General features: G+C 39.5%; 1 protein-coding gene across 2 annotated transcripts; it reads left to right on the forward strand.

The window, feature by feature from the left end:
- Positions 1 to 2,854: 2,854 nt before the first annotated feature.
- Positions 2,855 to 5,663, forward strand: LOC147882007 (uncharacterized). 2 transcript variants are annotated; one of them, XM_087401914.1, is made up of 3 exons: positions 2,855 to 3,254; positions 3,421 to 3,797; positions 3,999 to 5,663. In XM_087401914.1, the coding sequence occupies exons 1-3, from the start codon at positions 2,878 to 2,880 to the stop codon at positions 5,126 to 5,128; spliced, it is 1,884 nt and encodes a 627-aa protein (XP_087258040.1). In that variant the 5' UTR covers positions 2,855 to 2,877; the 3' UTR covers positions 5,129 to 5,663. The 2 variants fall into 2 exon arrangements, with proteins under 2 accessions (XP_087258040.1, XP_087258039.1); XM_087401913.1 differs by having other exon boundaries at positions 3,421 to 5,663.
- Positions 5,664 to 22,334: the final 16,671 nt, after the last annotated feature.

The raw sequence follows: 22,334 nt of genomic DNA on the forward strand, positions 1-22,334 counted from the left end.
TATCACGTGCGTTCAAGGCCTATTTTTAGAATCCCTTATCTGTAAATTTTTCATTAATGAAATGGACCCCTTTTCTATACAAATGTGTAATATTTTTCCAAAACTCTTTTAAATAGTCCCTTATGTATATTTATTTCTGTAAATTTTAGGAATAAAAAATATCCTTATGTTGAACTCACGTGATAGGGTTACATATGATGAGTGACCCCCTCGAGTCTACATCTAAAGAACATGACGAATTTGTTGTTGTCTTAGATGATGACTGAAATTTTTGAAACGCTTGTAATGAGTTAATTCTTTTAGCTCTTATGATTTTGTAGGTTGTGAACATTCTTTTAGTAATCTAGTTGTTCTACAGTGTGGCAATTCAGTAGGTGGTTTTTTTGCCCATTCAATTTTAGGGGGGCCTTAAAGACATTGCACATCTTGCTTACACAGTATTTGAGGCTCTAATGTATTTAATGAATGCTTGTCATGGATTACATTGTCCTTAAGGCACATTTTCTCGATGTTTGTAAGCCATGTAGCTCTTATGGTGATGCTACACAAATCAAAGGTTAGTTGCTGATGAGTATTAGTCTTTGATCTTGTTTTCCCCCCATTTCAGCTTTTAGGGGGGGATTGTTGCAGAGGCCTCGTGGTAATTACTTGTGGGTATCTTAGCCAAAGATTGGTTAATTTAGGACACATGTGATTGGTATATTCATTACCTCATGGAGCAATGGAATGGTTGAGATCTGGCAATATGTGTCTTTAACTAGCTTCGATGTAGCTAGTGATTGCGATGGTTTCTACTTGGCAATCTTGAATTTTTGTTGACTCGGAGGCTCTGTACAAGTTTACATGGCACAATATATTACACTTTCTCCATGGTTTTGTCCAAGCCTTCATGGTTCTCTATCTTTGTTGCCAAGCTTTGTGTCTCAAAGCTACTCTTTGTAGGGTCCTTAGTCAAGTCATCTTGTCTATTGTACTAGCAAAAGGCACCATAGGGATAGCCAAATGAATTGAGTCTTTGTTTGTAGTCAATTTTGAAGGAATACATATGTTGAGAAATTTGTTCATTTGAATTAATTCATGTGCCATGTGCTATTTGGGTTAAAGCACGATTAGGTGGGTGGTACCATTTTTCTACTTTCAAGTGGAAAAAGGATGATTAATTGAGGGTTCCTATTGTGGCTTCACATTTTAAATAATATTCCTTAAGGCATTTTTATGAACAAGAATCTTTAAAAAAACTATTACTATTTTTTAAATTGACCTAAAAGTATCCAAAACAAAATAAAAAGTAGTGTCAAAGACATTGCTTTTGGTACCACCTAATCATGCTACCCATTTAAGCTCATTATGCCTTATTCACATATTATTTTCACATCTCTTTAGTGGTTTGTGTGCATGAAGTGAGAGAGAACTCATCACATGAAATATAAAGTAATCAATGCTCTCAAACCTAACAAAAGATATTAAATGAGGGTTCCCAGAGTTGAGAGCTAGGGAAGACTAGATTTGTGTAAAATGCCTTTGTATGTGCAATGTTGGTGGATGCATACTCAAAATGCATGATGATAGAGGATGCACAACATGACTTTGATAGTATAGAAAGGGTACCACATTGATTGCGTCATTGTGAAATATTTGCATGGAAGCAATGCAATGTCTTTAATAAGTTGTCTAATAGTGATGTGGTTTGGACTACCATGAACTTGGGATATGCAATACAATATTTGCATGGAAGCAATGCAATGTCTTTAATGAGTTGTCTGATAATGATGTGGTTTGGACTACCATGAACTTGGGATATTGCAAGCAAGAAGAGGGTATGCCGGTTTGGAATTGTATGCATCGATGCATTAAAAATGGGTTCAACAAAATGATCAAAATTTTTTTGTTGCCTTGAAGTATTATGAGAATGGTATCAAGTGGATCTATGTGAAAATGGGATGCCTAGAGAAAGGTGGTTTCTCCAAGCCAACCTTGAATTTTAATGATCTGCATGGGTGTGCTGCCTAGTGACAGGTGGCAAAGCTGCGGCAAAAGGTTGCACGATGATAAGTGGTCAAGCGGCTTAGGCCAGAGACTGCGTTGCCCAAAGCGGTGCAGAGATGCGGTATGTCAAGCTATGCGGTCTTCAGAACAAATAGATTGCGTCTCATTATTACTTTAGTGCCCCTTCGTGACATCGAAAATTTTTTCGACAAGAGCGCAGGTCCGCACAAAATTCATATTCACCCAAAAGCGCATCGCATCATGACCCCAAAAATAGTTTCGGGATTGGCTACAGCTAAGCAAATGTTGACCTGAGATGTCCATCAATTTGATGATACTTCTTGTTTTTGTGGCACATGACAATTCTCAGTGTACAGGTGCACTCTTGTTTGAAATTTTGTATTGAATTCATGCTAATTCAACAATTTATTTGAAATAGTCTACAAGAACTTATTTTATAAATCTACATACCTTTCCTCAATCTTCTAGTATACCTTTCCACTAATTAACACATTCCCTACTTCTTTCCAATTGGGGGGACCTATATCATACAGACTACTCCATGTGGATTTCGTGCGATGTTGACCAGGAATCAAAGATTAAGGACTTTCAAGAGGACTTGGATGCTTTGTAGGTGGCCGAGTCGATCAAAACGACAAGAGTTTACACCAAGACGATATAGTGTGCCTACCTAGGTTGAAGAGAAACCTTAGATATCTCTACTCAGTAGGAAGAGAAACACAACCTCCCTTTCAGAAAGAAGGCTCTCATTTGGTTTTTGAAAGCTGACCTAGTTTGAAATTTCCATGTAACAGCCGTGCACGGCACGGAACTTGCCAGCAAGAATTGCCTAGCCAGTTCTCATTCACATTCTTCAATTCCACCAATTCTATGATGAATTTCAAGCAGCCGCATCCCAAGTTGGCCTTCTCATTCTTCAATTCCACCAATTCCATGATGAATTTCACAGTCCTCAGCAGCCCCATCCCAAGTGGTACCAATGGACTAGCAATATTGACGAATCTCTGGAGGTATTACGGTGGCTTGTATGGTGATTACTACTTAATCATATATGCCGCTAACATAACTCTTTTGCCTATCCTTCAAAAACGAAAATGGCTTCCATCGCTCCAGCAGCACCTGGAAGCATGGCTTTTCTCCACTCCTAAGTTCGAGCTGGACGGTATAGCTTTTTGGGCCACGCAGAGTCTGCAGACTCAACATCAATATCTCGTTCTCTTCTGCCTTGTTGGTGCAGCTCGTCAAAGGTACGCGTACAATATGATGTCTTGAGCTTTTGCTGATCTTCGATTGTCAGAAATTGAACTTTCGATTTGAACTTTAGATTTGCATTCATACATCTCCGACAAGATTTCTTGATTTGAAGATACAGTCTAGTAGATATGAAAGCCACACGATTCCATTGTTTCTCAGGTTCAAAGGCAATTGGATTGCTTCACCGGATATGCAAAACCGTTGGTATTGTGTATTCCTGAGAATACTGCTAAGAGCAAGCATATACACAAAGCTGTTTGCAATTTTTCTTCAGTATGATAGAATTCCTCGGTATCAGCTCCTACTCTGCTGTGTGATCATATCATTGAGCAGCACGTATGAGATATTCCAGCCCTGGATTGCTTCCGTTGATTCGCCTCGCACAGTCAGCAAACAGATCAAAAAGATTGCTGAAGAGTTCGATGAAGAAGCATCAAGAATTCTTCTCTCCGCTGCTTCTCTCAATTGGCCATCCGACTTTCCTACTGTCACTCATGCTCGATTGGCTGACTTCCAGAGGAGACTCGGGCCCTCCGGTATGTTCGTCTCCTCAATCTTACTGGACAAAGTACCGAGTCCTGCAGGAGACAACCAATGCCGCTACTGTTGGGTAGATGGCTCAGGCTTGCTAGTATTTTCCATAGCCGTTTTAAAGCTATTCGCTTTCCTTGAGGTTGCAATGGCCAAAGACATGGTTATATTCTGGAAAGTGGCTGTTGGGTCCTTATTTTTTGTAGGTTTTCTGTATATGTCGTTTCTTGCCTTGCCGGCATTGGTGATTGGGATGGGAAGGCTCGTCCATATAATATCAGATCCAGACAGTGAGAAGGCACTCGTTTGGTGGACTGAACAGGACTCCTGGTTGCTTGAAACTAGACAGTTTCTGGATGTGCTTGTGACCTCTGGCTTTCCGTTCAAATACCAGGTCTCGGTTCTAGGACCTCGGCAATTTGTTTTCGTTTGGTATCTGTTGGGTCGGTTAGAGGGTTTAGAGTTGGCCATTTACGTTTGCATTTCAGCTGGACTCAGATGCTCAATCGAGCTGGTGCTCTATAAGCTAGCATTGCTGACAAGGTATATTGGATTAGGGGAGTACGTCCGCTTGGTGTTGTCCACATTGAGGAGGTTTTTTATCAGAATGATCGTCTCATGGCACATGGCTCCTGGATTCAGCTCCGTAGCTGTGGAGTTGCTGAATGCCGAGAGAGCCCTGGCAACGTTGAGGGTATGCAAGACGCGACACCAATGCATCACAACTTTGAGGGTAGACGAGGTGGTGGTCAAACTGGAGGACATTGTCGCACAAAAGGGCGAAATCCAAGAGCCATGCCCTTTTTTCGTCTGCCCACGTGTTGCAGACAAGAATCTGCAGTTGCCTCGTGAAGAGCACTTCAAGAGGAGAGCCATTGCTATTGGGCTAATGAGATGTGCCCGAGTCTCCGTTGAAAACTTGAGAAGGGCAAAAATGAAAGAGACTAAGAAAGGATCGCGAGCATTGCAAAGTCTATTGCGGCTGCTAGTGGTGTACACGATAGATACCGAGGTTCCGGATTCACAGACTAGCAAGTCCATCACAGCAGTTGCTGAGCTCGTGCAGATTCTCGTGATGGAGTCCGCTGCCCATCACTGGTTAAAATACAAGAATAGAGAGGATAATCTTGAGGCGGGCCTTTGTATGTGCCTGTCGGACAACGATTGGTTAATCATGATGGCTCAATTGAACGTGAGTATGCTTCTAGCATACACGGGGTTGCGAAGCGCATCTCTCTACTGGCCCTATGTGCAATTCGAATGCGAAGCACTCAAGGAGTGGGTAGTTGATAGGCTTACAATCTCTTCTAGTGCGACGGAATGTGGCTTTGTATGAAAGTTCTTTGATGTTGTTGGGTCTATCAAGTCGGAATGGCCGACAAGTGCTAGAAAAAAGGATACAGCAGGGTTGATTGGGGAGATAACATAGGGATAAATGTTGTCAGGCAGATAAAAGATAAGAGAACGATGGAGTCAAGCTGCAGTGTCTAACAGGATGGACATTTGGGAGGCGAATTTGGAGTCCTACTATGAGTAAGAAGATCAACTTCATGTGAAGAGCAATCTTCCGGTCCGTGACAGGTTTGCAAGATGGTTGGATATCAATCCATTGTGTTTGCTTTGCGCTAGTGTGAAGGAGATCGACTATCATTTGCTGTGTGGCATTTGGTGAACTTTGCTTATTTGGCTGCAAAAAGCTAACATAGTTATCCATGTCACGTGGAAACAGGCGCTTCTTGGTTATCCTACGGATCTTAATATGTGTCGGTATGCCTTTGAAGTCATAAGAAGCATTACAATATTAACGGTTATCTGGTCTAACAATGTTTTTAGAGGCATACCTTTCGAGAGGGATCTCTTTAAAGTTATTAGAGGTGAAGTTTTGATAGTTTTTGAAGAGCTTGGAGTCGTTCTTATTCGTTGCAAAGATGTTAGATTATGCTCATGTCTCTTATTGACACTATCTTATACATTCTTTTTGTTTTATTGTCTAATATAGTAGTCCTTTTCTTCTCCCAAAAAAAAGAGAGTTAACTTTTGTTTATGGAGGGTTTGAACTAGGCAAAGTATAAATTATACTTGGGATACACCCTAAGCAAAGTGGGCTCAATATTGACGCCGGGCTACATATGTTGATTATATATATATGAAAAGATGCCTTCATAAATGGAGAAAAACCAAATCATGAGAATTATTTCCATCTAGAGGCTTACAATATTGTTAATTCGACAAATATAGAGAGAGTATATATTGAAACCTTTATCATTCCCATTCAAATCTAAGTAAGTAAATAACAAATTCTATGGACTTGTGACTTTTCTTTGAGCTTAGCTATAAGTTTTCAACACAAAGAGCAAAAAGTAGATTTCCTTATTAGAGGGGATTTCCATGCCACATTCTTACATAATAGCATATAATGATACCAACATGCTAAAATATCACCTACACATGCACAAGAGATACCAACATGTGAAAAAATCCTTTAGGCAGCAAAGACATGTAAACAATCATGTAAAAGCAGGCAAATGTTTGACTATCAGACATTTTAGATAGGCTTACTTGCATGTGTTATATGGGTTTCCACAAATCAAATCACTTTACATCTTGTACTCAAATAAAAATGCAAAAGTATTTTTGAAGGGAAAGTCAACTGAAACACCACGTTAAATATAATTGTGCTATTAGTCACCATTGGACTTTGGATCGTGAATGACCCCATGAAATGCATCCTATCTTCATTTTAAATGTCTCAATCCTATTTGAGCATAATTTCATATATATAATTGACGACATTTGGCACCCATCTTCAATATAGGTGGTTTTTCATCTGGATCGTTCTGATCCAAGATGGTGGTACGTGATCCAAGTTGCACCACAAAGTAAGCAAATTTTTGAAGATAGAGATGTGGATATGGAGATGCCACTACCAATGCCCGATCCAATTGATCCCGATGAATCTAGCGCAGAAGATGAAGATCACAATATGAGCCAAGAGGAAGATGCGCATAATGACATCGCACATGAGGAAGATGGAGATCATGATATTGAGGAAGAAGACAACGATCATCAAGAATCACCACACTTTATTGAAGAAGATGATCAAGTACTTTTAGGTGAACGTACGATGCTAGAGTATGATGATGATATAGGAGATCAACTCGGTATAGAGTTGGAGATAGACTTGTTTGGCGCCTTAGACTTGGCTCAAGATGAAACAATTGATGTAAATGTTCTTAATTGATTTTTTTCATCTCAAACTTGGACATGAATATACTCATGAGCTTCAAAGGCTTGATGTACATGCTCTCATATTTTTATTCTCTATGAGATCAAACATGTATGAAAATTTAAAAAAATTTGTCATTGGAAAAAACTAACTTTTAAGGCCTATATGAGTAAAAAACCTCTTTGGAAAACGTCGCTATAAAATAGTATATCAATGTTGCTATATGGCGACACTTAAAAGTCACTATATAGCGACTTTTGTAATAGTCGCTATATAGCGACGTTTGCCTAACGTTGCCATATAGCGATGCTTTACGAGACATGCTTTTCATACCGTGCGTGCTAAACATCGGTACATAAACGTCACAATAGGATCCGTGTGTAGTAGTGTTTTATTCTTTAAGTTCCAATCTAATTTCAAATTAAAATGGTTTCACTCTTAGGGTGCAAGCTCAAATATCCCATTAGCGGAGGTGAGCGGTGATGACGAGGAGGCAAGTCTCAGGTGATTTGGCTTAGATGGCTTTGATGAGGGCCAGGGATCAGGCGGAGGTCATGAGGGCCACGTCGACGACGATGACAACGATGAGTCAGATGAGTAGCAATAGCAGTAGTAGCAGCAGCACTAGTAGTAGTAGTAGTAGTTTGTATATACTTTGGTATGTATATGCTTTTGTCTGCCAGCTCGTTTGAGCGATTTTGTATCACCCTTTTTGAAAGGGAAATGTTGTAACAAACAAGATTGTATATAATTCGACATGTATATACTTTTGTCTATCGAATCATTTGAGCAATTTTGTATCACCCTTTTGATAAGGAAAATTTTGTAACAAACAAGGTTTGAGAACTTTATCTCACCTGTTTGCTTGTAAACATTCTTTTGTAATGCAAAAAAATAAACATTAGTGGGGAAAAATGGGGACACAGCAAGCCCTGTTTTGCCCCACTAATTTTTTCAAAAGTTTTGTTAAGGGTCCATATATACCGATGCTTTACTAGTGTCAGTATATAATGAACTTTACCAGTGTTGTTACATACTGATGCTTATATAGCGACACATGTTTCTTGACACTAATAGCGATGTAAATATGTCGACCTTTGCGCCCATTAAAAAAAACTTTTTAGTGTAAAAAAGGTTGGTATTTGTGTCGGAAAATGATATGTACCTTGTAGTTATTGTGAAATATTGTGTCTGTAGAGAAAGAGCTGACCTCTGGAGAGACAGAGAAATGAGTGTGGAGAAAAGAAAATGACAAGGCAATGGGCATGATGGTTTGAGCTCTAGGGGAGGATTACTTTCACCATCTCGAAATCACTAAATCAGCTTCTACTAATTTGATGGTTCTTGAAGCATTGTTTGGAGTAAATATGCAACATTCAAAGGCAAATTTAAAGCAACAATTGTACAACCTTCTCATTGATGACAAATGAAGACTTGGCCACCTCCCTAAATTGCATGCAATTGTTGTTAAAACAACTTCTAGATCTTGGCTCGAAGATAGAGGATGAGGATCAAAGAGCAATTTTATAGAATATTTCACCCTCCAAAGGATTTGAGACAACACACTTTCTTCGGTTAGATGATGAAGTTGATTTTATTGACTGTGTGGGTTTACTTATGGTAGAAGAAAATCAACAGGAGAATACATTTACTTGTGATACTGCATGTGCAATGAAGGATAAGCAAACTGTAATCAAATACAATTGTGCATGCTATTATTGTGGCAAGCCAGGCCACATAGAGAGATTTTGTTCCAAGAAACAGAAAGATGAGGAGGCAAAAAAGGAAAAGCGTAAAGCATGCATGGCCAGATTCTGCGTCAGAAGGGAGGCTTGTTTTGTAAGTGACAATTTGTTCGATCAAGATTGGGCATTCTGAGTCAATAAAATGCATGTAATAGTTTGGTTACGATGCCAAACGACAAGCTATGATGCTTGGGAGAACTTGTGTTTGTGGACTATGATGTCTTTTGTTTCATGAATTACGTGGTTGGTGTTTGTTTTGGCATCAATTGTGACTATGGTCACATTGGTACATGGGCTATGAAACCTGTAGGAGTAGCGGACTACAATGTTCATTCTCTCTCGGTGATTTACCTTCTTTAGATTCAAGCAGGGTGTGTTGGGTAGTCCTCTCAAGGGGCTCAAAATAATATGTGATTTGCAAAGTGCTCTTGGATTTGACTTCTCTAGGTTAGCTAGTCATGTGATCATGAAGTAGTAGCAAATAGTTGATTGGACCATGCAAGTGCTTGGAGGCCATCCAATGCATGCACTATGTGTGGCTATTCCTTGGTTGATGGCAAGTAGGTTCTGGAGGATCCTGTGTCATTCTAGGGCAACAACTGACTTCTCTCAACTAGTAGTATTTGAACCATGGTGGCAACTAGATCGATTTCTTTGTCATGAAGACCTCGTGCTTGAGTCAGTGTCATTCGGAGTGAGCATTAGAGCTAGCTAGCTTGGTTTGTAGGGTCCATAGTAGATGATGTAGAGATCTCCTGGTGGAGTGTTTAGAGTGTTTTTGACATCACACAAATGCAAAGGAAGACTAGACTGGTAGTGGAAGACCTCAATGTGATGGGGTGGCTGGCAGCACGAGAGCCTTAGAGGCATGATGGTAACGTTGCCCACCAGCAAGTGGCTAGCAATGAAACTGATGATGGCGCCCTATTGACATTGCTCTTGTGGGGCCCATAATGCCACATAGCATGCACAATGACCCCTTTGCCACATTAGTAAGACAATAGTAAGACCTATGGAGGAGAAACTAGTTGCCATCATGACACCCATCATGAACAGGCACGCACAAGGCATAGGATAGAGTGCGAGCACCTCATGAAGAAACCCGACATTGAGGGCAATGATTCAGTGAGGGCACATGGCGCAAGTGAAGAAATAAGCATGTGGCGGCAGAAGCCCACTCAGGGAGGTGGCGGTTGACACACGCCCAACTAGGACTCAAGTCTTAGTAGAGAGAGAAAGAGAGAAATAAAGAAAGAGAGAGAGAGAGAGAGACAAAGAGAGAGAGAGAGAGAGAGAGAGAGAGAGAGAGAGAGAGAGAGGGAGGGAGGGAGGGAGGGAGACACACACACACACACACACATAGATGTTGGAAATAAATGCCAATGTCTCTACAAGACACATGCCTCTTTCTGATGCTATCTATTGCCACTTCGTGAGTGCAGGCATGGGAACGAAGATCATCGGTACGGTTGGTGGGCATGGAAATATTTAGTGTACACATGAAAATGTCAGTCGGTGTGGTAGTGGTTATGTATGTATGTATAGAGGTTGGTATATATAGTGACCCCTATACTAACATACATACCGACTACTACCAACCCTTCCACCGATGCTTTTACCGATGGTTGCACCAAATTATGTGTACAATTCTCCATACCAACGTTTTTATAGAACATCATTTCCAAGGGTCCCAAAATAATTTTGGACCACAAGTTTGGTCATTTGAAAGATAAAAAATAGAAGAGTATGTACAACAAAATTGAGATCAAAATACTCATATATTATTAGTTAAGTTAACATACAAATTAATGTACAAAATGTCACTATCAAAGTGTGAGGGACAAATTACACATAGGAAGTCTTATCGATGTCAAAACAATGAATTAGTAGCATTCAAATTGACGGCTTCATCTGGAGCCAAGTCTTGTGCGCCAAATATGTCTATCTCAAGGTTTACATTCAATTGATCGCCTACATCATCATCCCCTATTGTATGTCTACCTATGACTTGATCCTCTAGTTCCCCAGCCCCTAGTTCTCCCTCTTCTTCCCCAAGTCATGATCTCCACCTTCATTACAATGACATTATTGTCACCTTCTTCGTGGCCCATATCGTTATCTTCATCCTCTTCCCTAGATCCATCTGCATCATTATTTTTTATCTTCTACTGGCATCTCCATATCCACATTCCTATCTTCGAAAATATGTTTTCTTCAAGGGCAACTTGGACCACATACCACCATCTTGAATCCAAACAATCCAAGTGAAAGACCACCTATGTTGAATATGTAAATTAGGTGCTAGTAATTATATTCATTTATGCTTATGTATTATCATATATATATATGAACATCTACCAACATTTGTTTGAAAATGAAGATATTATCTTTTAATCAATTCATTAGTATGCTCGGGGGGTGCACTACTAAGAAACCCTATGTATCACATGTGTTCAAAGGGTATTTAATACCCCTCAACTTAAATTTCTCCCACAATAAAAAATACCCCTCTTTACTTATGAACTAAGTGAATTTTTCCAAAACTTGAATTAAAAAACCCCTCCTATTATTGAAATTCTGTTAAAATTTTCAAAAATTGGATTACACTAAATTTTTTTAAGGTGAACCCCCCAAGTTAGTATGTACGTATTCACAATGCTAGAACAAAAGTATCACTTTCATCGGTCTAGGGTCTCATGGAGTAAATGGCAAAGAAGCCACTACTGTCTCTCCTAACTATAGCATTGGGACCATTGTAGATAGTTCTAACCATTTGACATCAAAAATGAAAATACTAAATCGTCTAAAATCAACTTCATAGATATTATGTATGGTCCCACAATAATCTAACTACGAGGAGAGAAGATTGGTTTTAGAAGCACTTGCTCAGCTATCTTTTACAAAGTTAGGCATGACTTTACAATCATATGTGACTCTCCTTGAATCGATGTGTTCCACATGAAAATGCCATCCATGTGACCACAATGCGCTATACTTTTTATACTACAAAAAAACCTAATGAAAACAATGAGGATGCATTTTGTAGCGATTGTGATCATAAATACCCAAATTAAGTAAAAAGGTACAAAACTTACATGTGGCATACATCTGAGTGCATGGTCCCCCTTGTTGAGATATCAAGCTCTACTCTGATATGCCAGGGTGACCATTGTGCATTTATGTCACCGACTTGTTAGCTGCATTTGCGGTTGGTACACCGCCCATGAATAATAGCTAGATGACAGCTATCCTTATGTACTCTAGTTCGTGGCTCAGTTAGCATGCCACCTTAGTTAGCTGAGTTTGGTTTTGAGACCCACATATAGGGTTCTTCTATTTCTTTGTACTTGAGTTCTTTTGGCTTTCACAACTAAGAAAAGGAGAACTGTTTTCAGCCTCCACCTTTGTGTGTATTCCCCCATTGTGTGTGTGAGAAAGCCGCAAGTGAGACTCCTTCCTTCTCTCCCACTATCTTCACATGGTATCAGAGCCTGGTTCGTGGTAAGGAGCTCAAGAAAGCAAACCAAGTTTGTGGTGTCCTGGTAAGAGGACCAGTGTTGCTTTCCTTTTTCGAGTTGGGAGCAAATCTCTGTAGGTAGCATAGCCGAAAAGTGCAAGAGTGCATTGTCTCAGATTGAGACACCCTTCGCAGTGTGGCGAGAGGTCATTTCGGGTCCCATTTTGGAGGTAGAAGTTCTCCGCACGCACTTAGGAAAAGACCCTGTTTTTGCTGTGCGACCACTATTCTACAGGTCGGTGAAAAGTTGTAGCAGAAATTGCATCGTATGCCTATGTGCAGAGACATTGGGAGTTACAGAATCATTCTTGTTGCCTGTTGATGCAAAATCGTCACTAGGAAGTGACTGTGTGGTAAAATACCACTTTCGTCAGTTTTGCAGATTTGCCCTTATGAGGCTGAAGCTGTGTTTTTTTCAGTGATAGAATATTTTGCAGTGTTTTGTAATGGCATCTGATTCTCTTTCACAGATTGTCACTGAAAAGCTTGACAAGAACAAGTTCCAAGCATGGAAGTTTAGAATGATGAATTTCCTTATGGGAAAAGGCTATTGGGAATTCATTACAGGAAATGAAGAAGCTGGTTCTTCCTAATGTTCCCAATCAATAGGAAATGTAGGCATTTAAAGGATGGCATGAGAGAGCTAGAAAAGTTATGTACTGGCTGTTTATCAGTATTTCAGATTCTATGATTGTGCATATTCAAGATGCAAGTATGCCAAAGGAGGCATGGGATACTTTGGCAAAAATGTAAAGCACAAATATGCAAGCAAGGAAAATGCAGCTCCAGCAGGAGTTGCACAATGTGCAGAGAGAAAATATGAGCATCAATGACTACCACATGAAGGTGAAGAAGATTGCAGATGCACTTGCTTCCATTGAGTCGCTAGTGGAAGATGATGATTTAGTTTCTGTGACCTTGAATGGTCTAGCAAAGGATTATGCACAGTTTTGGACATCCATTTCCGTCCGTGAAAAATTTCCTGATTTTGAGGAGTTGATTGCTCTTCTAATTTCTGAGGAGCAGAGAAATGGTGGTGCATATTCTTCAGGAACTTCAAAAGAAATTGTCTTCTACTCAAATGTTGGAAGAGGTAGAGGTAGACGTAGAGGAGGCTGATCTGGAGGCCGTGGTAGAAATCAGAATATGCAACAAACTCAAGAAAACCAGTCATATGGAGGACAACGTGGTAACTCTAGAGGCAAGGGGAGCCAAAGAGGTCATGGTGGATGACAGAGAGGCCAAAATGCAAACAACAATGTTAATTTCTACTACTATGGTAAAATGGGTCATATGGCTAAAGACTACTATAAAAAGTAGAATGACATCATGAATGGAAAATTACAGCAAGGGAATTATGCATCTTCTAGTAGACAGAGTGATGACAGAAATGAGCATCTGTTTATGGTGTAGCACATGACCAATTCTGTGACAAGTGTGGAAGAAAGCAATGATGCGTGGTATGTTGACTCAGGTGCGTCAAACCACATGACAGGTCATGCAGAATGGATGTAGGATGATGCAAGGAAAATGGAAAGACTAGGATTTGTGGAGGCTAGTGATGATACTGCACATCCTATTGTGCAGATTGGTAAAATTCCTTTGTCTATGCAGGATGGGAAAAAGAAATACCTGTCAGATGTATTTCATGTCCCGAATATCACCAAGAACCTGGTTTCTATTGGTCAAATGGTTGAGTAGGGCTTGCAGGTCAGATTTAATCCTCATGGATGCTTTGTTGAGGATATGAAAAATAACAGTCGCTTGATAGCAAAAGGAAAGAAGAAGGGTAGGATGTTTACATTGGATGCGGACATGCCTAAATTGAGTGCAGCAATGTTTGCACATGGGACCGGTGTAGTTGCAAATATTGATATCTGGCATAAATGCATTGGTCATCTAATGTACAGTGACTAAAATATTGTTGCAGGATTGCCTAAGTTCAAGCTTGCAGAAATGCATAAGGTATGTGAAGCCTATCAATTTGGAAAACAGGCAAGGAAACCATTTCCTAGACATGTTCAAGAGAGTAAGAAGCCATTGGAATTAATCCACTCTGATGTGTGTACTACTAAAGCTGCATCTATTGGAGGCTGTCATTATTTTGTCACTTTTATTGATGACTACAGCAGAAAATTCTGGGTGTATTTTATGAAAAAGAAAAGTGAAGTGTTCAAAGCTTTTAAAGCTATGGTTGAAAAAGAAACAAGCCTGTATATAAAATTCCTAAGGTCAGATGGAGGGGGAGAGTACCTCTCAAATGAGTTTGCAAGGTTCTTGCAGGAGCATGGCATAAAGCAGCAATATTCATGTAGTCATACCCCACAGCAAAATGGACTTACAGAAAGGAAAAACAGGCATATTGGAGAGGTATCTTGGGCCATACTAAATGAAAAAGACCTACCAGATTATTATTGGGCTGAAGCAGTTGCTATAGCAATGAAACATGATTCAGAATCCTTGAAATTGATGGCAGAATTTGGAAAAAAGAGCTTAGAGGACCGACCATGACATGATGCAGATTAACACATGGAGAGAGAGAGAGAGAGAGAGAGAGAGAGAGAGACAGATTTTAAATTATAACACAGACACACACACGCACACGTGTGTGCACGCGCGCACGCACACACACACAAAATACTATTTTTCATTCCTTTCTAGAGGTGAGAGAGAGAGAGAGAGAGAGAGGTTTGAGGTGGTGCATCTAGCACTCAGAGGGTGGTGGGATGTGGCACCCCTCATTGGGGAATGGATGTGATGGCTCTCTTTGAACTCACTTTGTTGGATCATAGTGGAAAGGGCAAGCAAAAGATGAATATTCGTTTTGTTCATTTAGTGGAGAGCAAACCTTACATCTTAAAGTATCGTGGAAGCATATGGATTGTGATGCATGTTCTCTGCATGTTGTTGTCTCTTTTACTTCATAGCATTTTGATGTGAGTAGAAACTTTGTCTACACTTTAAGCGTATTCATCCATACCTTAAGACTAGCAAGGCTAGCCTACCAATATATGATCATCCCTTCTCTATATCTCTATCTATATATTTCACTGAAAAGGCAATACCATGTCGCATGCCTCCTTGCAACCTATCTTATAAAGATAACAGGCAATGCCTACCAATATATAATCAACTCTTCTCTATATCTCTATCTCTATATCCTTTATTTGTGAGGTTGGACGCCAAGAAGCCCCTCCTTCTCTTATGAAGATAAATGGTGAGGGTTGGAATAGGGGCAATAGATTCTGATGGGAATTAACGATGATTCTGGCAGCATTTGGTCACTTTTGTCTTTCAGAATGCCTGCTAAATGAAATTGACGGTGAACTAAAAATTGACACAATCAAGAGCTTGTGTTGACATGCCTTTAGCACACATCAATCGTAAGGGATGTGAGCCTCTAGAGATCTGGAGTAGAGGAGGATGCTCACAAATTGAAGGTGAGCTCAAAGTTGCCATAAATACTGAGACTCAAATCCACATGCCTCTAGTAAAGCATCGATCGTTAGGGGATGAGATTCATAATGTGCAAGAAGTTGTCTCAATACCACATGGATATGCAAGGGGATATTCTCACACTTATAAAATCGTCATTCATTAGATGAGGATGTTTGAAGGATAACACTTCATTGAGTAGATTGAAAACCATTCAATAGTTCTAGGGCATTTCTTAGTTTTCTTCTATGTTACATGTTTTCTTATTTGGAACCTCCCATGTGTTAGGGAAAGGGGACTTCCATGTCCCAAGAGAAGAAGAGCATCAAGGATTTTAGGACACAAAAGGAGTTTTTAAAAGATTTTTGGAGCGCTATAGAAATTTAAAATATTAGAAAATTTAATCAGGTACTTATAGTTTTGATATATGAATACCATGGAGTATATATACATATCTCTGTCTCCCATTCTTTGTATATATACATATTTCTATCTTCCATTCTTTATGCATGCGTGCTCGTGCACACACACACATCTATATCTATGGAGGGGGTGTCGAAATCAAAGGCATTTTAACATCCCACATTGAGACCCAATGGAGCGACGTGTCATGCTACTCGTGAGTCATTTCATATAATCAACATATGTAGCTGCTATTAAGCTGCTTAGGGTATATCCCATGTATATGTACACTTTGCGTAGGATGTATCCAATATATAATGTACATTTTGACTAGTTCACTCCCTCAAAAGACACGAGTTGATTCTAGAACAAACAATTGGAAAATATAAGAACGATACAAGAATTTTCATACAAAGCAACATTCGGTGGCACTAGAAGAGATGGTAAGCCTATCAATTATCCAGTCCTTGAGTGCCTCGCATTCGAATTGCACGTAGGGCCAGTAGAGAGATGTGCTGCGTAACCCTGTGTATGCTAGAAGCATACTCATGTTCAATTGAGCCATCATGATTAACCAATCTTTGTCCGAAAGACACATGTAACAAAGGCCCGCCTCAAGATTAACCTCTCTGTTCTTCAATTTTGACCAGTGATGGGCAGCGGAGCGTCACCTGTTGAAAACGAGTGTCTACCTGCATGAACCTCTAGAGACTCCGGGTGCAAGCCCAGAAGATTCACAAAGACACTGCACTGATTTCAAAGCATACTGTAGACTTCTGACCAACACCAAGACAAATCAACTCAATCAATCCGCCATCGCCACATGTATACAGGCGCACCCGCTGAGCTTGATATTAAAAGAATGGTTCTAGACTTCTAGTATTCGTCAAGGTCCAAATTCCAATTGTTCTATGACGGAGGATTACCTACAATGGTTCTAGTATTCGTCGAGGTTCTAGTTTCCGTCAAAGCCCAATGGTCTGCGAGTCCGATTTTTGCATCTTCTTTTCCAAATGATCCCATCCGTAACACTACGCGTCACTAAAGCAAGCTTGCAGGTTGGTGTCAATGCTAGGAAATGTCTTTGAGGTGTCTTCATAGGAATAGAGTGCATGTGTCGTAATTTAGAGGGCAGTTCATGTGTCGTAATTTAGAGGCCATTCCCCGGATGGCAATTATGCCACGGATTGTCAACGATTGCCAGCCATTGCCATGTTCCCGCGTAGGCCCCCCTCCTTCCATGGTGCCCATTTCAAGCATTCTATAACTCGGAAGCAAACGGAAACTTGGCCTCTCAAGCCAAGCAATACGGGGCTTCAACGCTAGACGAGGAGCATAATTGCATCATGAATGATGCAATTCCACTCCAACGATGCTGCTGGCTGCTTGCAGATAGGAGGGACCCAATTACAGGCGAATGCAGACTCAAGCTTAGCGTGGGAACGTTAGCCACCCCTGGCAAACATTTGCCAAGCTTTTGGTAAATTTGCCATTGGCAGCGATCGTGGGAACCGGCTATTAGAGGGCTTCCCGCACCATTGCTGGAAATGTTGGCAATGCTCTTCCCACCCAACACTTGTAAAATTGCAACCCCATGAAGGCTTGCCTTTCTCCAACGTCTCATTTAATGAGGCTCAAGGTAAGTTGGATATGTCAACAATTCAGAGGCAAAGTTGGACGTAGCAACCTATGACATTAAATGGTATTTACATTAAAAACACTCAGTCCCGTATTGCCTAGGTGGAGAGGAAGAATTTCCACCTCCATCGGAGCACCTACAATGCCACGCACTCGGGGGGTTCACCTCATAAAAATTTAGTGTACCACGTGCATTCAAAAGGAGAGGTATTTTAATTCAACTTTTTGTGCATTCAAAAGGAGGGGTATTTTAATTCAACTTTCAAAAAAAGTCAACAGAATTATAATAACAAGAGGGGTTTTTCAATTCAAAATTTTTTTTAAAAAATCCCTAAGTAAAGAGAGGTGTTTTTATTGGGTGGAAGATTTTAGTTGAGGGGTTTTTTTAATACACTTTGAACGCACGTGATATATAGGGTTTCTTAGTTGTGCACCTCCCGAGGCCATGCAATTCTAGGGGTTACACATGGAAACAATGCAAGCTATGGTATAACCTGGCAAATTTTCTAGAAAATGTTGTCACGAGAACGCCCTGTAAGATTGCAAGATGCTGGCCTTGAGCAGCAACACAATAGGAAGGCCCATAAAGTTCTTGCAAATCAAGAACCAATAATCCAAAAACACGATGAGCATTCGAGCATCCTGAAGTATCGGATTTGATATGTCCATAAAGCCAAGTTTGAAATGTTGCTTGCATAGTGTAAGAAAGCCATAGCAACACAATAGAAAAGCCCATAATGATCTTGCAAATCAAGAACTAATAATCTAGAAACACAACAAGCATCCGAACATCCGAAAGTACCAAAAAATTGAGCATCCTAGAACTACCAAATAATTGGGCGGCCAAAAGTACCGAACAACTAAAAATACGAGCCCATAATGATCCTACAAATCAAAAACCCATATTCTAGAAACACAATGAGCATCTAAACATCCAAAAGTACCAAACAATTGAGCATCCTAGAAGTACCAAATAGCTGGGCCATCGGAAGTACCAAACAATCGAAAATACGAACAATTGGGCATCCCAAAAGTACCAAACAATTGGGTAGCTAGAAGTATCGAACAACCAAAAATACAACGAGAATAAGCCATGCACGTATGACAAGAGGCAAGCTTGTGCGGATTAGACACAGCTTAGATAATCATAGTGGGAATGAAAAAACAACCTCTTTGCATCCGAAAGTACCAAACAACTGGGAAGACAAGCATCCGAGATTACAAAGAACATCCAGAAGAAACCAAGAAAATGGGCATTCAGGAACAGTGATTACGTCCAAACAAGTAATCAACAGTAATGCATATGTGCCACGTTCAAACGAGTACTTAATAAATAATCCATATGTGCCATGTCCAAACGAGTACTCAAGAAGTAATCCATATGTGTTCATCTGAAAGACGTTAAACCTTGCCACGTGCAAATGAGTACCCAATATGACCACGTCAAAATGAGTACTCAATAAGTAATCCATATGTGTCCATCGTGAAAGCCAAAATAAATATGTGTCACATCCAAACGAGGACTTAGTAATAATCCATGTACCACATCTAGACGAGTAAATATGTGTCACATCCAAACAAGGAGTCAGTAATAATCTATGTACCATGTCCAAACGAGTACTCAAGTAGTTAGCCATATGCCATGTCCAAATAAGTACTTAAGCAATTAGCCATATGTGTTCATAAATATTGTCATGTGAAAGACATTGAACCTTGCCACATTCAAACGAGTATGCAAAGTAATCCATAGATGCCACAGCCAAGCCAGTACTCATTAAGTCAGCTATAGGTATTCATCATGAAAGACATATAAGTATACCTCACCACATAAAGGGAAAAATAAAAGTATGCCTTGCTTGAACCAATAAGTAAATACATACCATAAGTCATCAATAAGTTAATCAACAAGGAAGGAAGAAATCATTGGTCTAGCAAGACCTTGCATGCACTCGTAAATATAGATGACTATGAAAAAGAAAGTAGATATACTCATTCGGGGGGTATCGAATGTGCATTTAATTCATTGGATTGTATCTAGTCATATGTGCAAACCTGCATGTACTCAGAGAAACAACTGAGTGTGATGAAAGAGAATATATGAGCTCACCTTGGAAATAAACGAGTGCCTTGAAAATGACAAGAAAACATGTGAGAAGCAACTTTTCATATGTGAAGTAATGTATCCAAGGAGTAATAATATAAAAGCTAAATAGAAAAGAAACATTGAAAGAAAACATGTTAGAATGTTAACAATGTAAAACATTCGTCAAGTCCTTTTCTTTCGTAGGATGGACCAACTTATAAAAGTGAAGCTAGTGTTGAATACATGATGAGCAACTAGTCAAGCAAGATGTTAGCTTATAAGAGAGAAAGAAACATTAGATCGACATTTTCTTTTGCATATCAAGCATACGTACATCATATTTAGCCTACTCTAGATCAAATACAATGGATGGCCTATAGGCATGCTTGATTAACAAAGATGAAAGAGAACCGGCTTCCAAAATCATAAGGTAATCGAAAGTAACTCTCAACTTCAAAATAACATAAAATATTTAGGAAATTAAAAGTAAATGATAAGATAATCGAAGAAAATCTAGCCTTTAAAACAATACAAAATATTTTGGAAGCTCCTTTGAATCAATCAGCTCATGCTGAAAGTAAAGCTTGATATAGATTTATGAAAACTTGAAGCTGTAGCTAAACTTGCTAGCAAAACATAATAATACATGTATTATCATTGTGAATAAAGCACCAAGCATATGAATGTAATGGAATACAAATAACATAACCTTTCAAGTAGAATATCAAGAACAAGGCATTGTACTGAACTACACTAAATAAAGGATGCACTAAATAAAAACTAGCTTAATATATGTGAAGCATCATTGGCTTTTACTTTTGCAAAAGCAGCATGAAACCACAAGTGATGAAGCACTAAACTCTTGTTTTCACTGATGACCTAATAGAAATAAAAAATTGCTTTCATATGATAGATAACCTTTTGTCCAAGTGATTTTGTCAATCAACTTTCTAGTCTATTAAACATATATAATTATCACTGCAAAAATATGTAGATTGGGCTACCTTACTCTTAACAACAAGATTGAGACTCTACTTGGCATCAATTAGATAAGCTCTTGATCCCTAAAGTTTGACTATGCTTACAACAATGACCCTACGCTCTTGGTTTTTATGGATATGACCGATGGGTGTTGGGTCTCCTCTTCATCTAAATTTTATGGAGTCCTATATCTAAAGATGTTTGCTTTATGTGATTGAGCATCTTATTTCTTCATGTGGGAATGTAAAAGCATGATATGCTAGTGTGTTAAATCCAAGGGAACACAAATACTGAGTGCAAGATGGTGTGATCAACTAGTGGAAACTGAAAGCAAGAGGGTGACACCGTATCAGGAAGCTTCTTATCATTAAGTATATATATATATATTTTTATTTATTTAACTGCTTTTGCTTTTGCTTCAAATATTCTTGATTCTATGAAAGTATGAACCTTTTCCATCCTCATTTCCTTAATCAATTCTTCTCTGTTATGAGTGTTCATCTTCTTGTCCAAACACTCTTTAACTAGTTTATTGACAGCAGGCAGCAGAAAGAAATAATCATAACTTTCTTACCTGAAATTGGAATATAGCGATCCAACTAGTCAAAATAACTAGCGCATATGCTTCGAACAAGCCAACGTGGGCCATTTTCATCAATCATGACCATAATGCTTATTTGCGATGCATCTTCGATAACTTTTGCATATAACCTCAAAACCTAGCGATCAAGTAGTCGAAACGATTAAAAAGAATGTTCTGCGAATGATCGTGTTGTCAGATTGACAAAAAACATATCACTTTCTCCTCACAGTCACGCTAGAGCGTAGACAGGCTCTAATACCATGTTGAGAGGAAGAGAAAGAGGAGAGAGACCAACACAAGAGTTTATCCCAAGAAAGTGATTCTATTCATAGATCATAGGCATATATATAGTTGAGGACTAGGCTGAGTTAGGGCAAGTTAGGCATATATATAGTTGAGGACTAGGCTGAGTTAGGGCAAGTTAGGCATATATATAGTTGAGGACTAGGCTGAGTTAGGGCAAGCTATATCCGTAGCTAGAGGGCCTAGTTTGAGTGGGAATGTTAGAGCTATGTATAGCTTGCCCTAACTCAGCCTAGTCCTCAACTATATATATGCCTATGATCTATGAATAGAATCACTTTCTTGGGAGAAGCTCTTGTGTCGGTCTCTCTCCTCTTTCTCTTCCTCTCAACAGTAGGGTCAAGAGACCATATTTCCATGTTTTTTCCATGCATCGTGAATGGGCATACACAAAAATCCCTCAGTGGACTTCTAGGGATGCAAATGGGATGCTATGGCCTATGGACATGTTAATTTGCACAAGTCTTAAGGTTATCTATATTAAGGCATGTGTAAAGTAACATTCCTATTGAGTACCATTTGGATGTCAAGAAGCCTTATTTCTATGTTTTTGCCCATGCATGATGCATGGGCATACAAAAAATGCTTCATCATGGCCTTCTAAACATGCAAATAGGGCATGATGGCCA

The sequence above is a fragment of the Dipteris shenzhenensis genome, chromosome 30 (genome assembly GCF_047967505.1).
Source record: "Dipteris shenzhenensis isolate YYH24624 ecotype China chromosome 30, Dip_SZ_1.0, whole genome shotgun sequence".
Taxonomy (NCBI): domain Eukaryota; kingdom Viridiplantae; phylum Streptophyta; class Polypodiopsida; order Gleicheniales; family Dipteridaceae; genus Dipteris; species Dipteris shenzhenensis.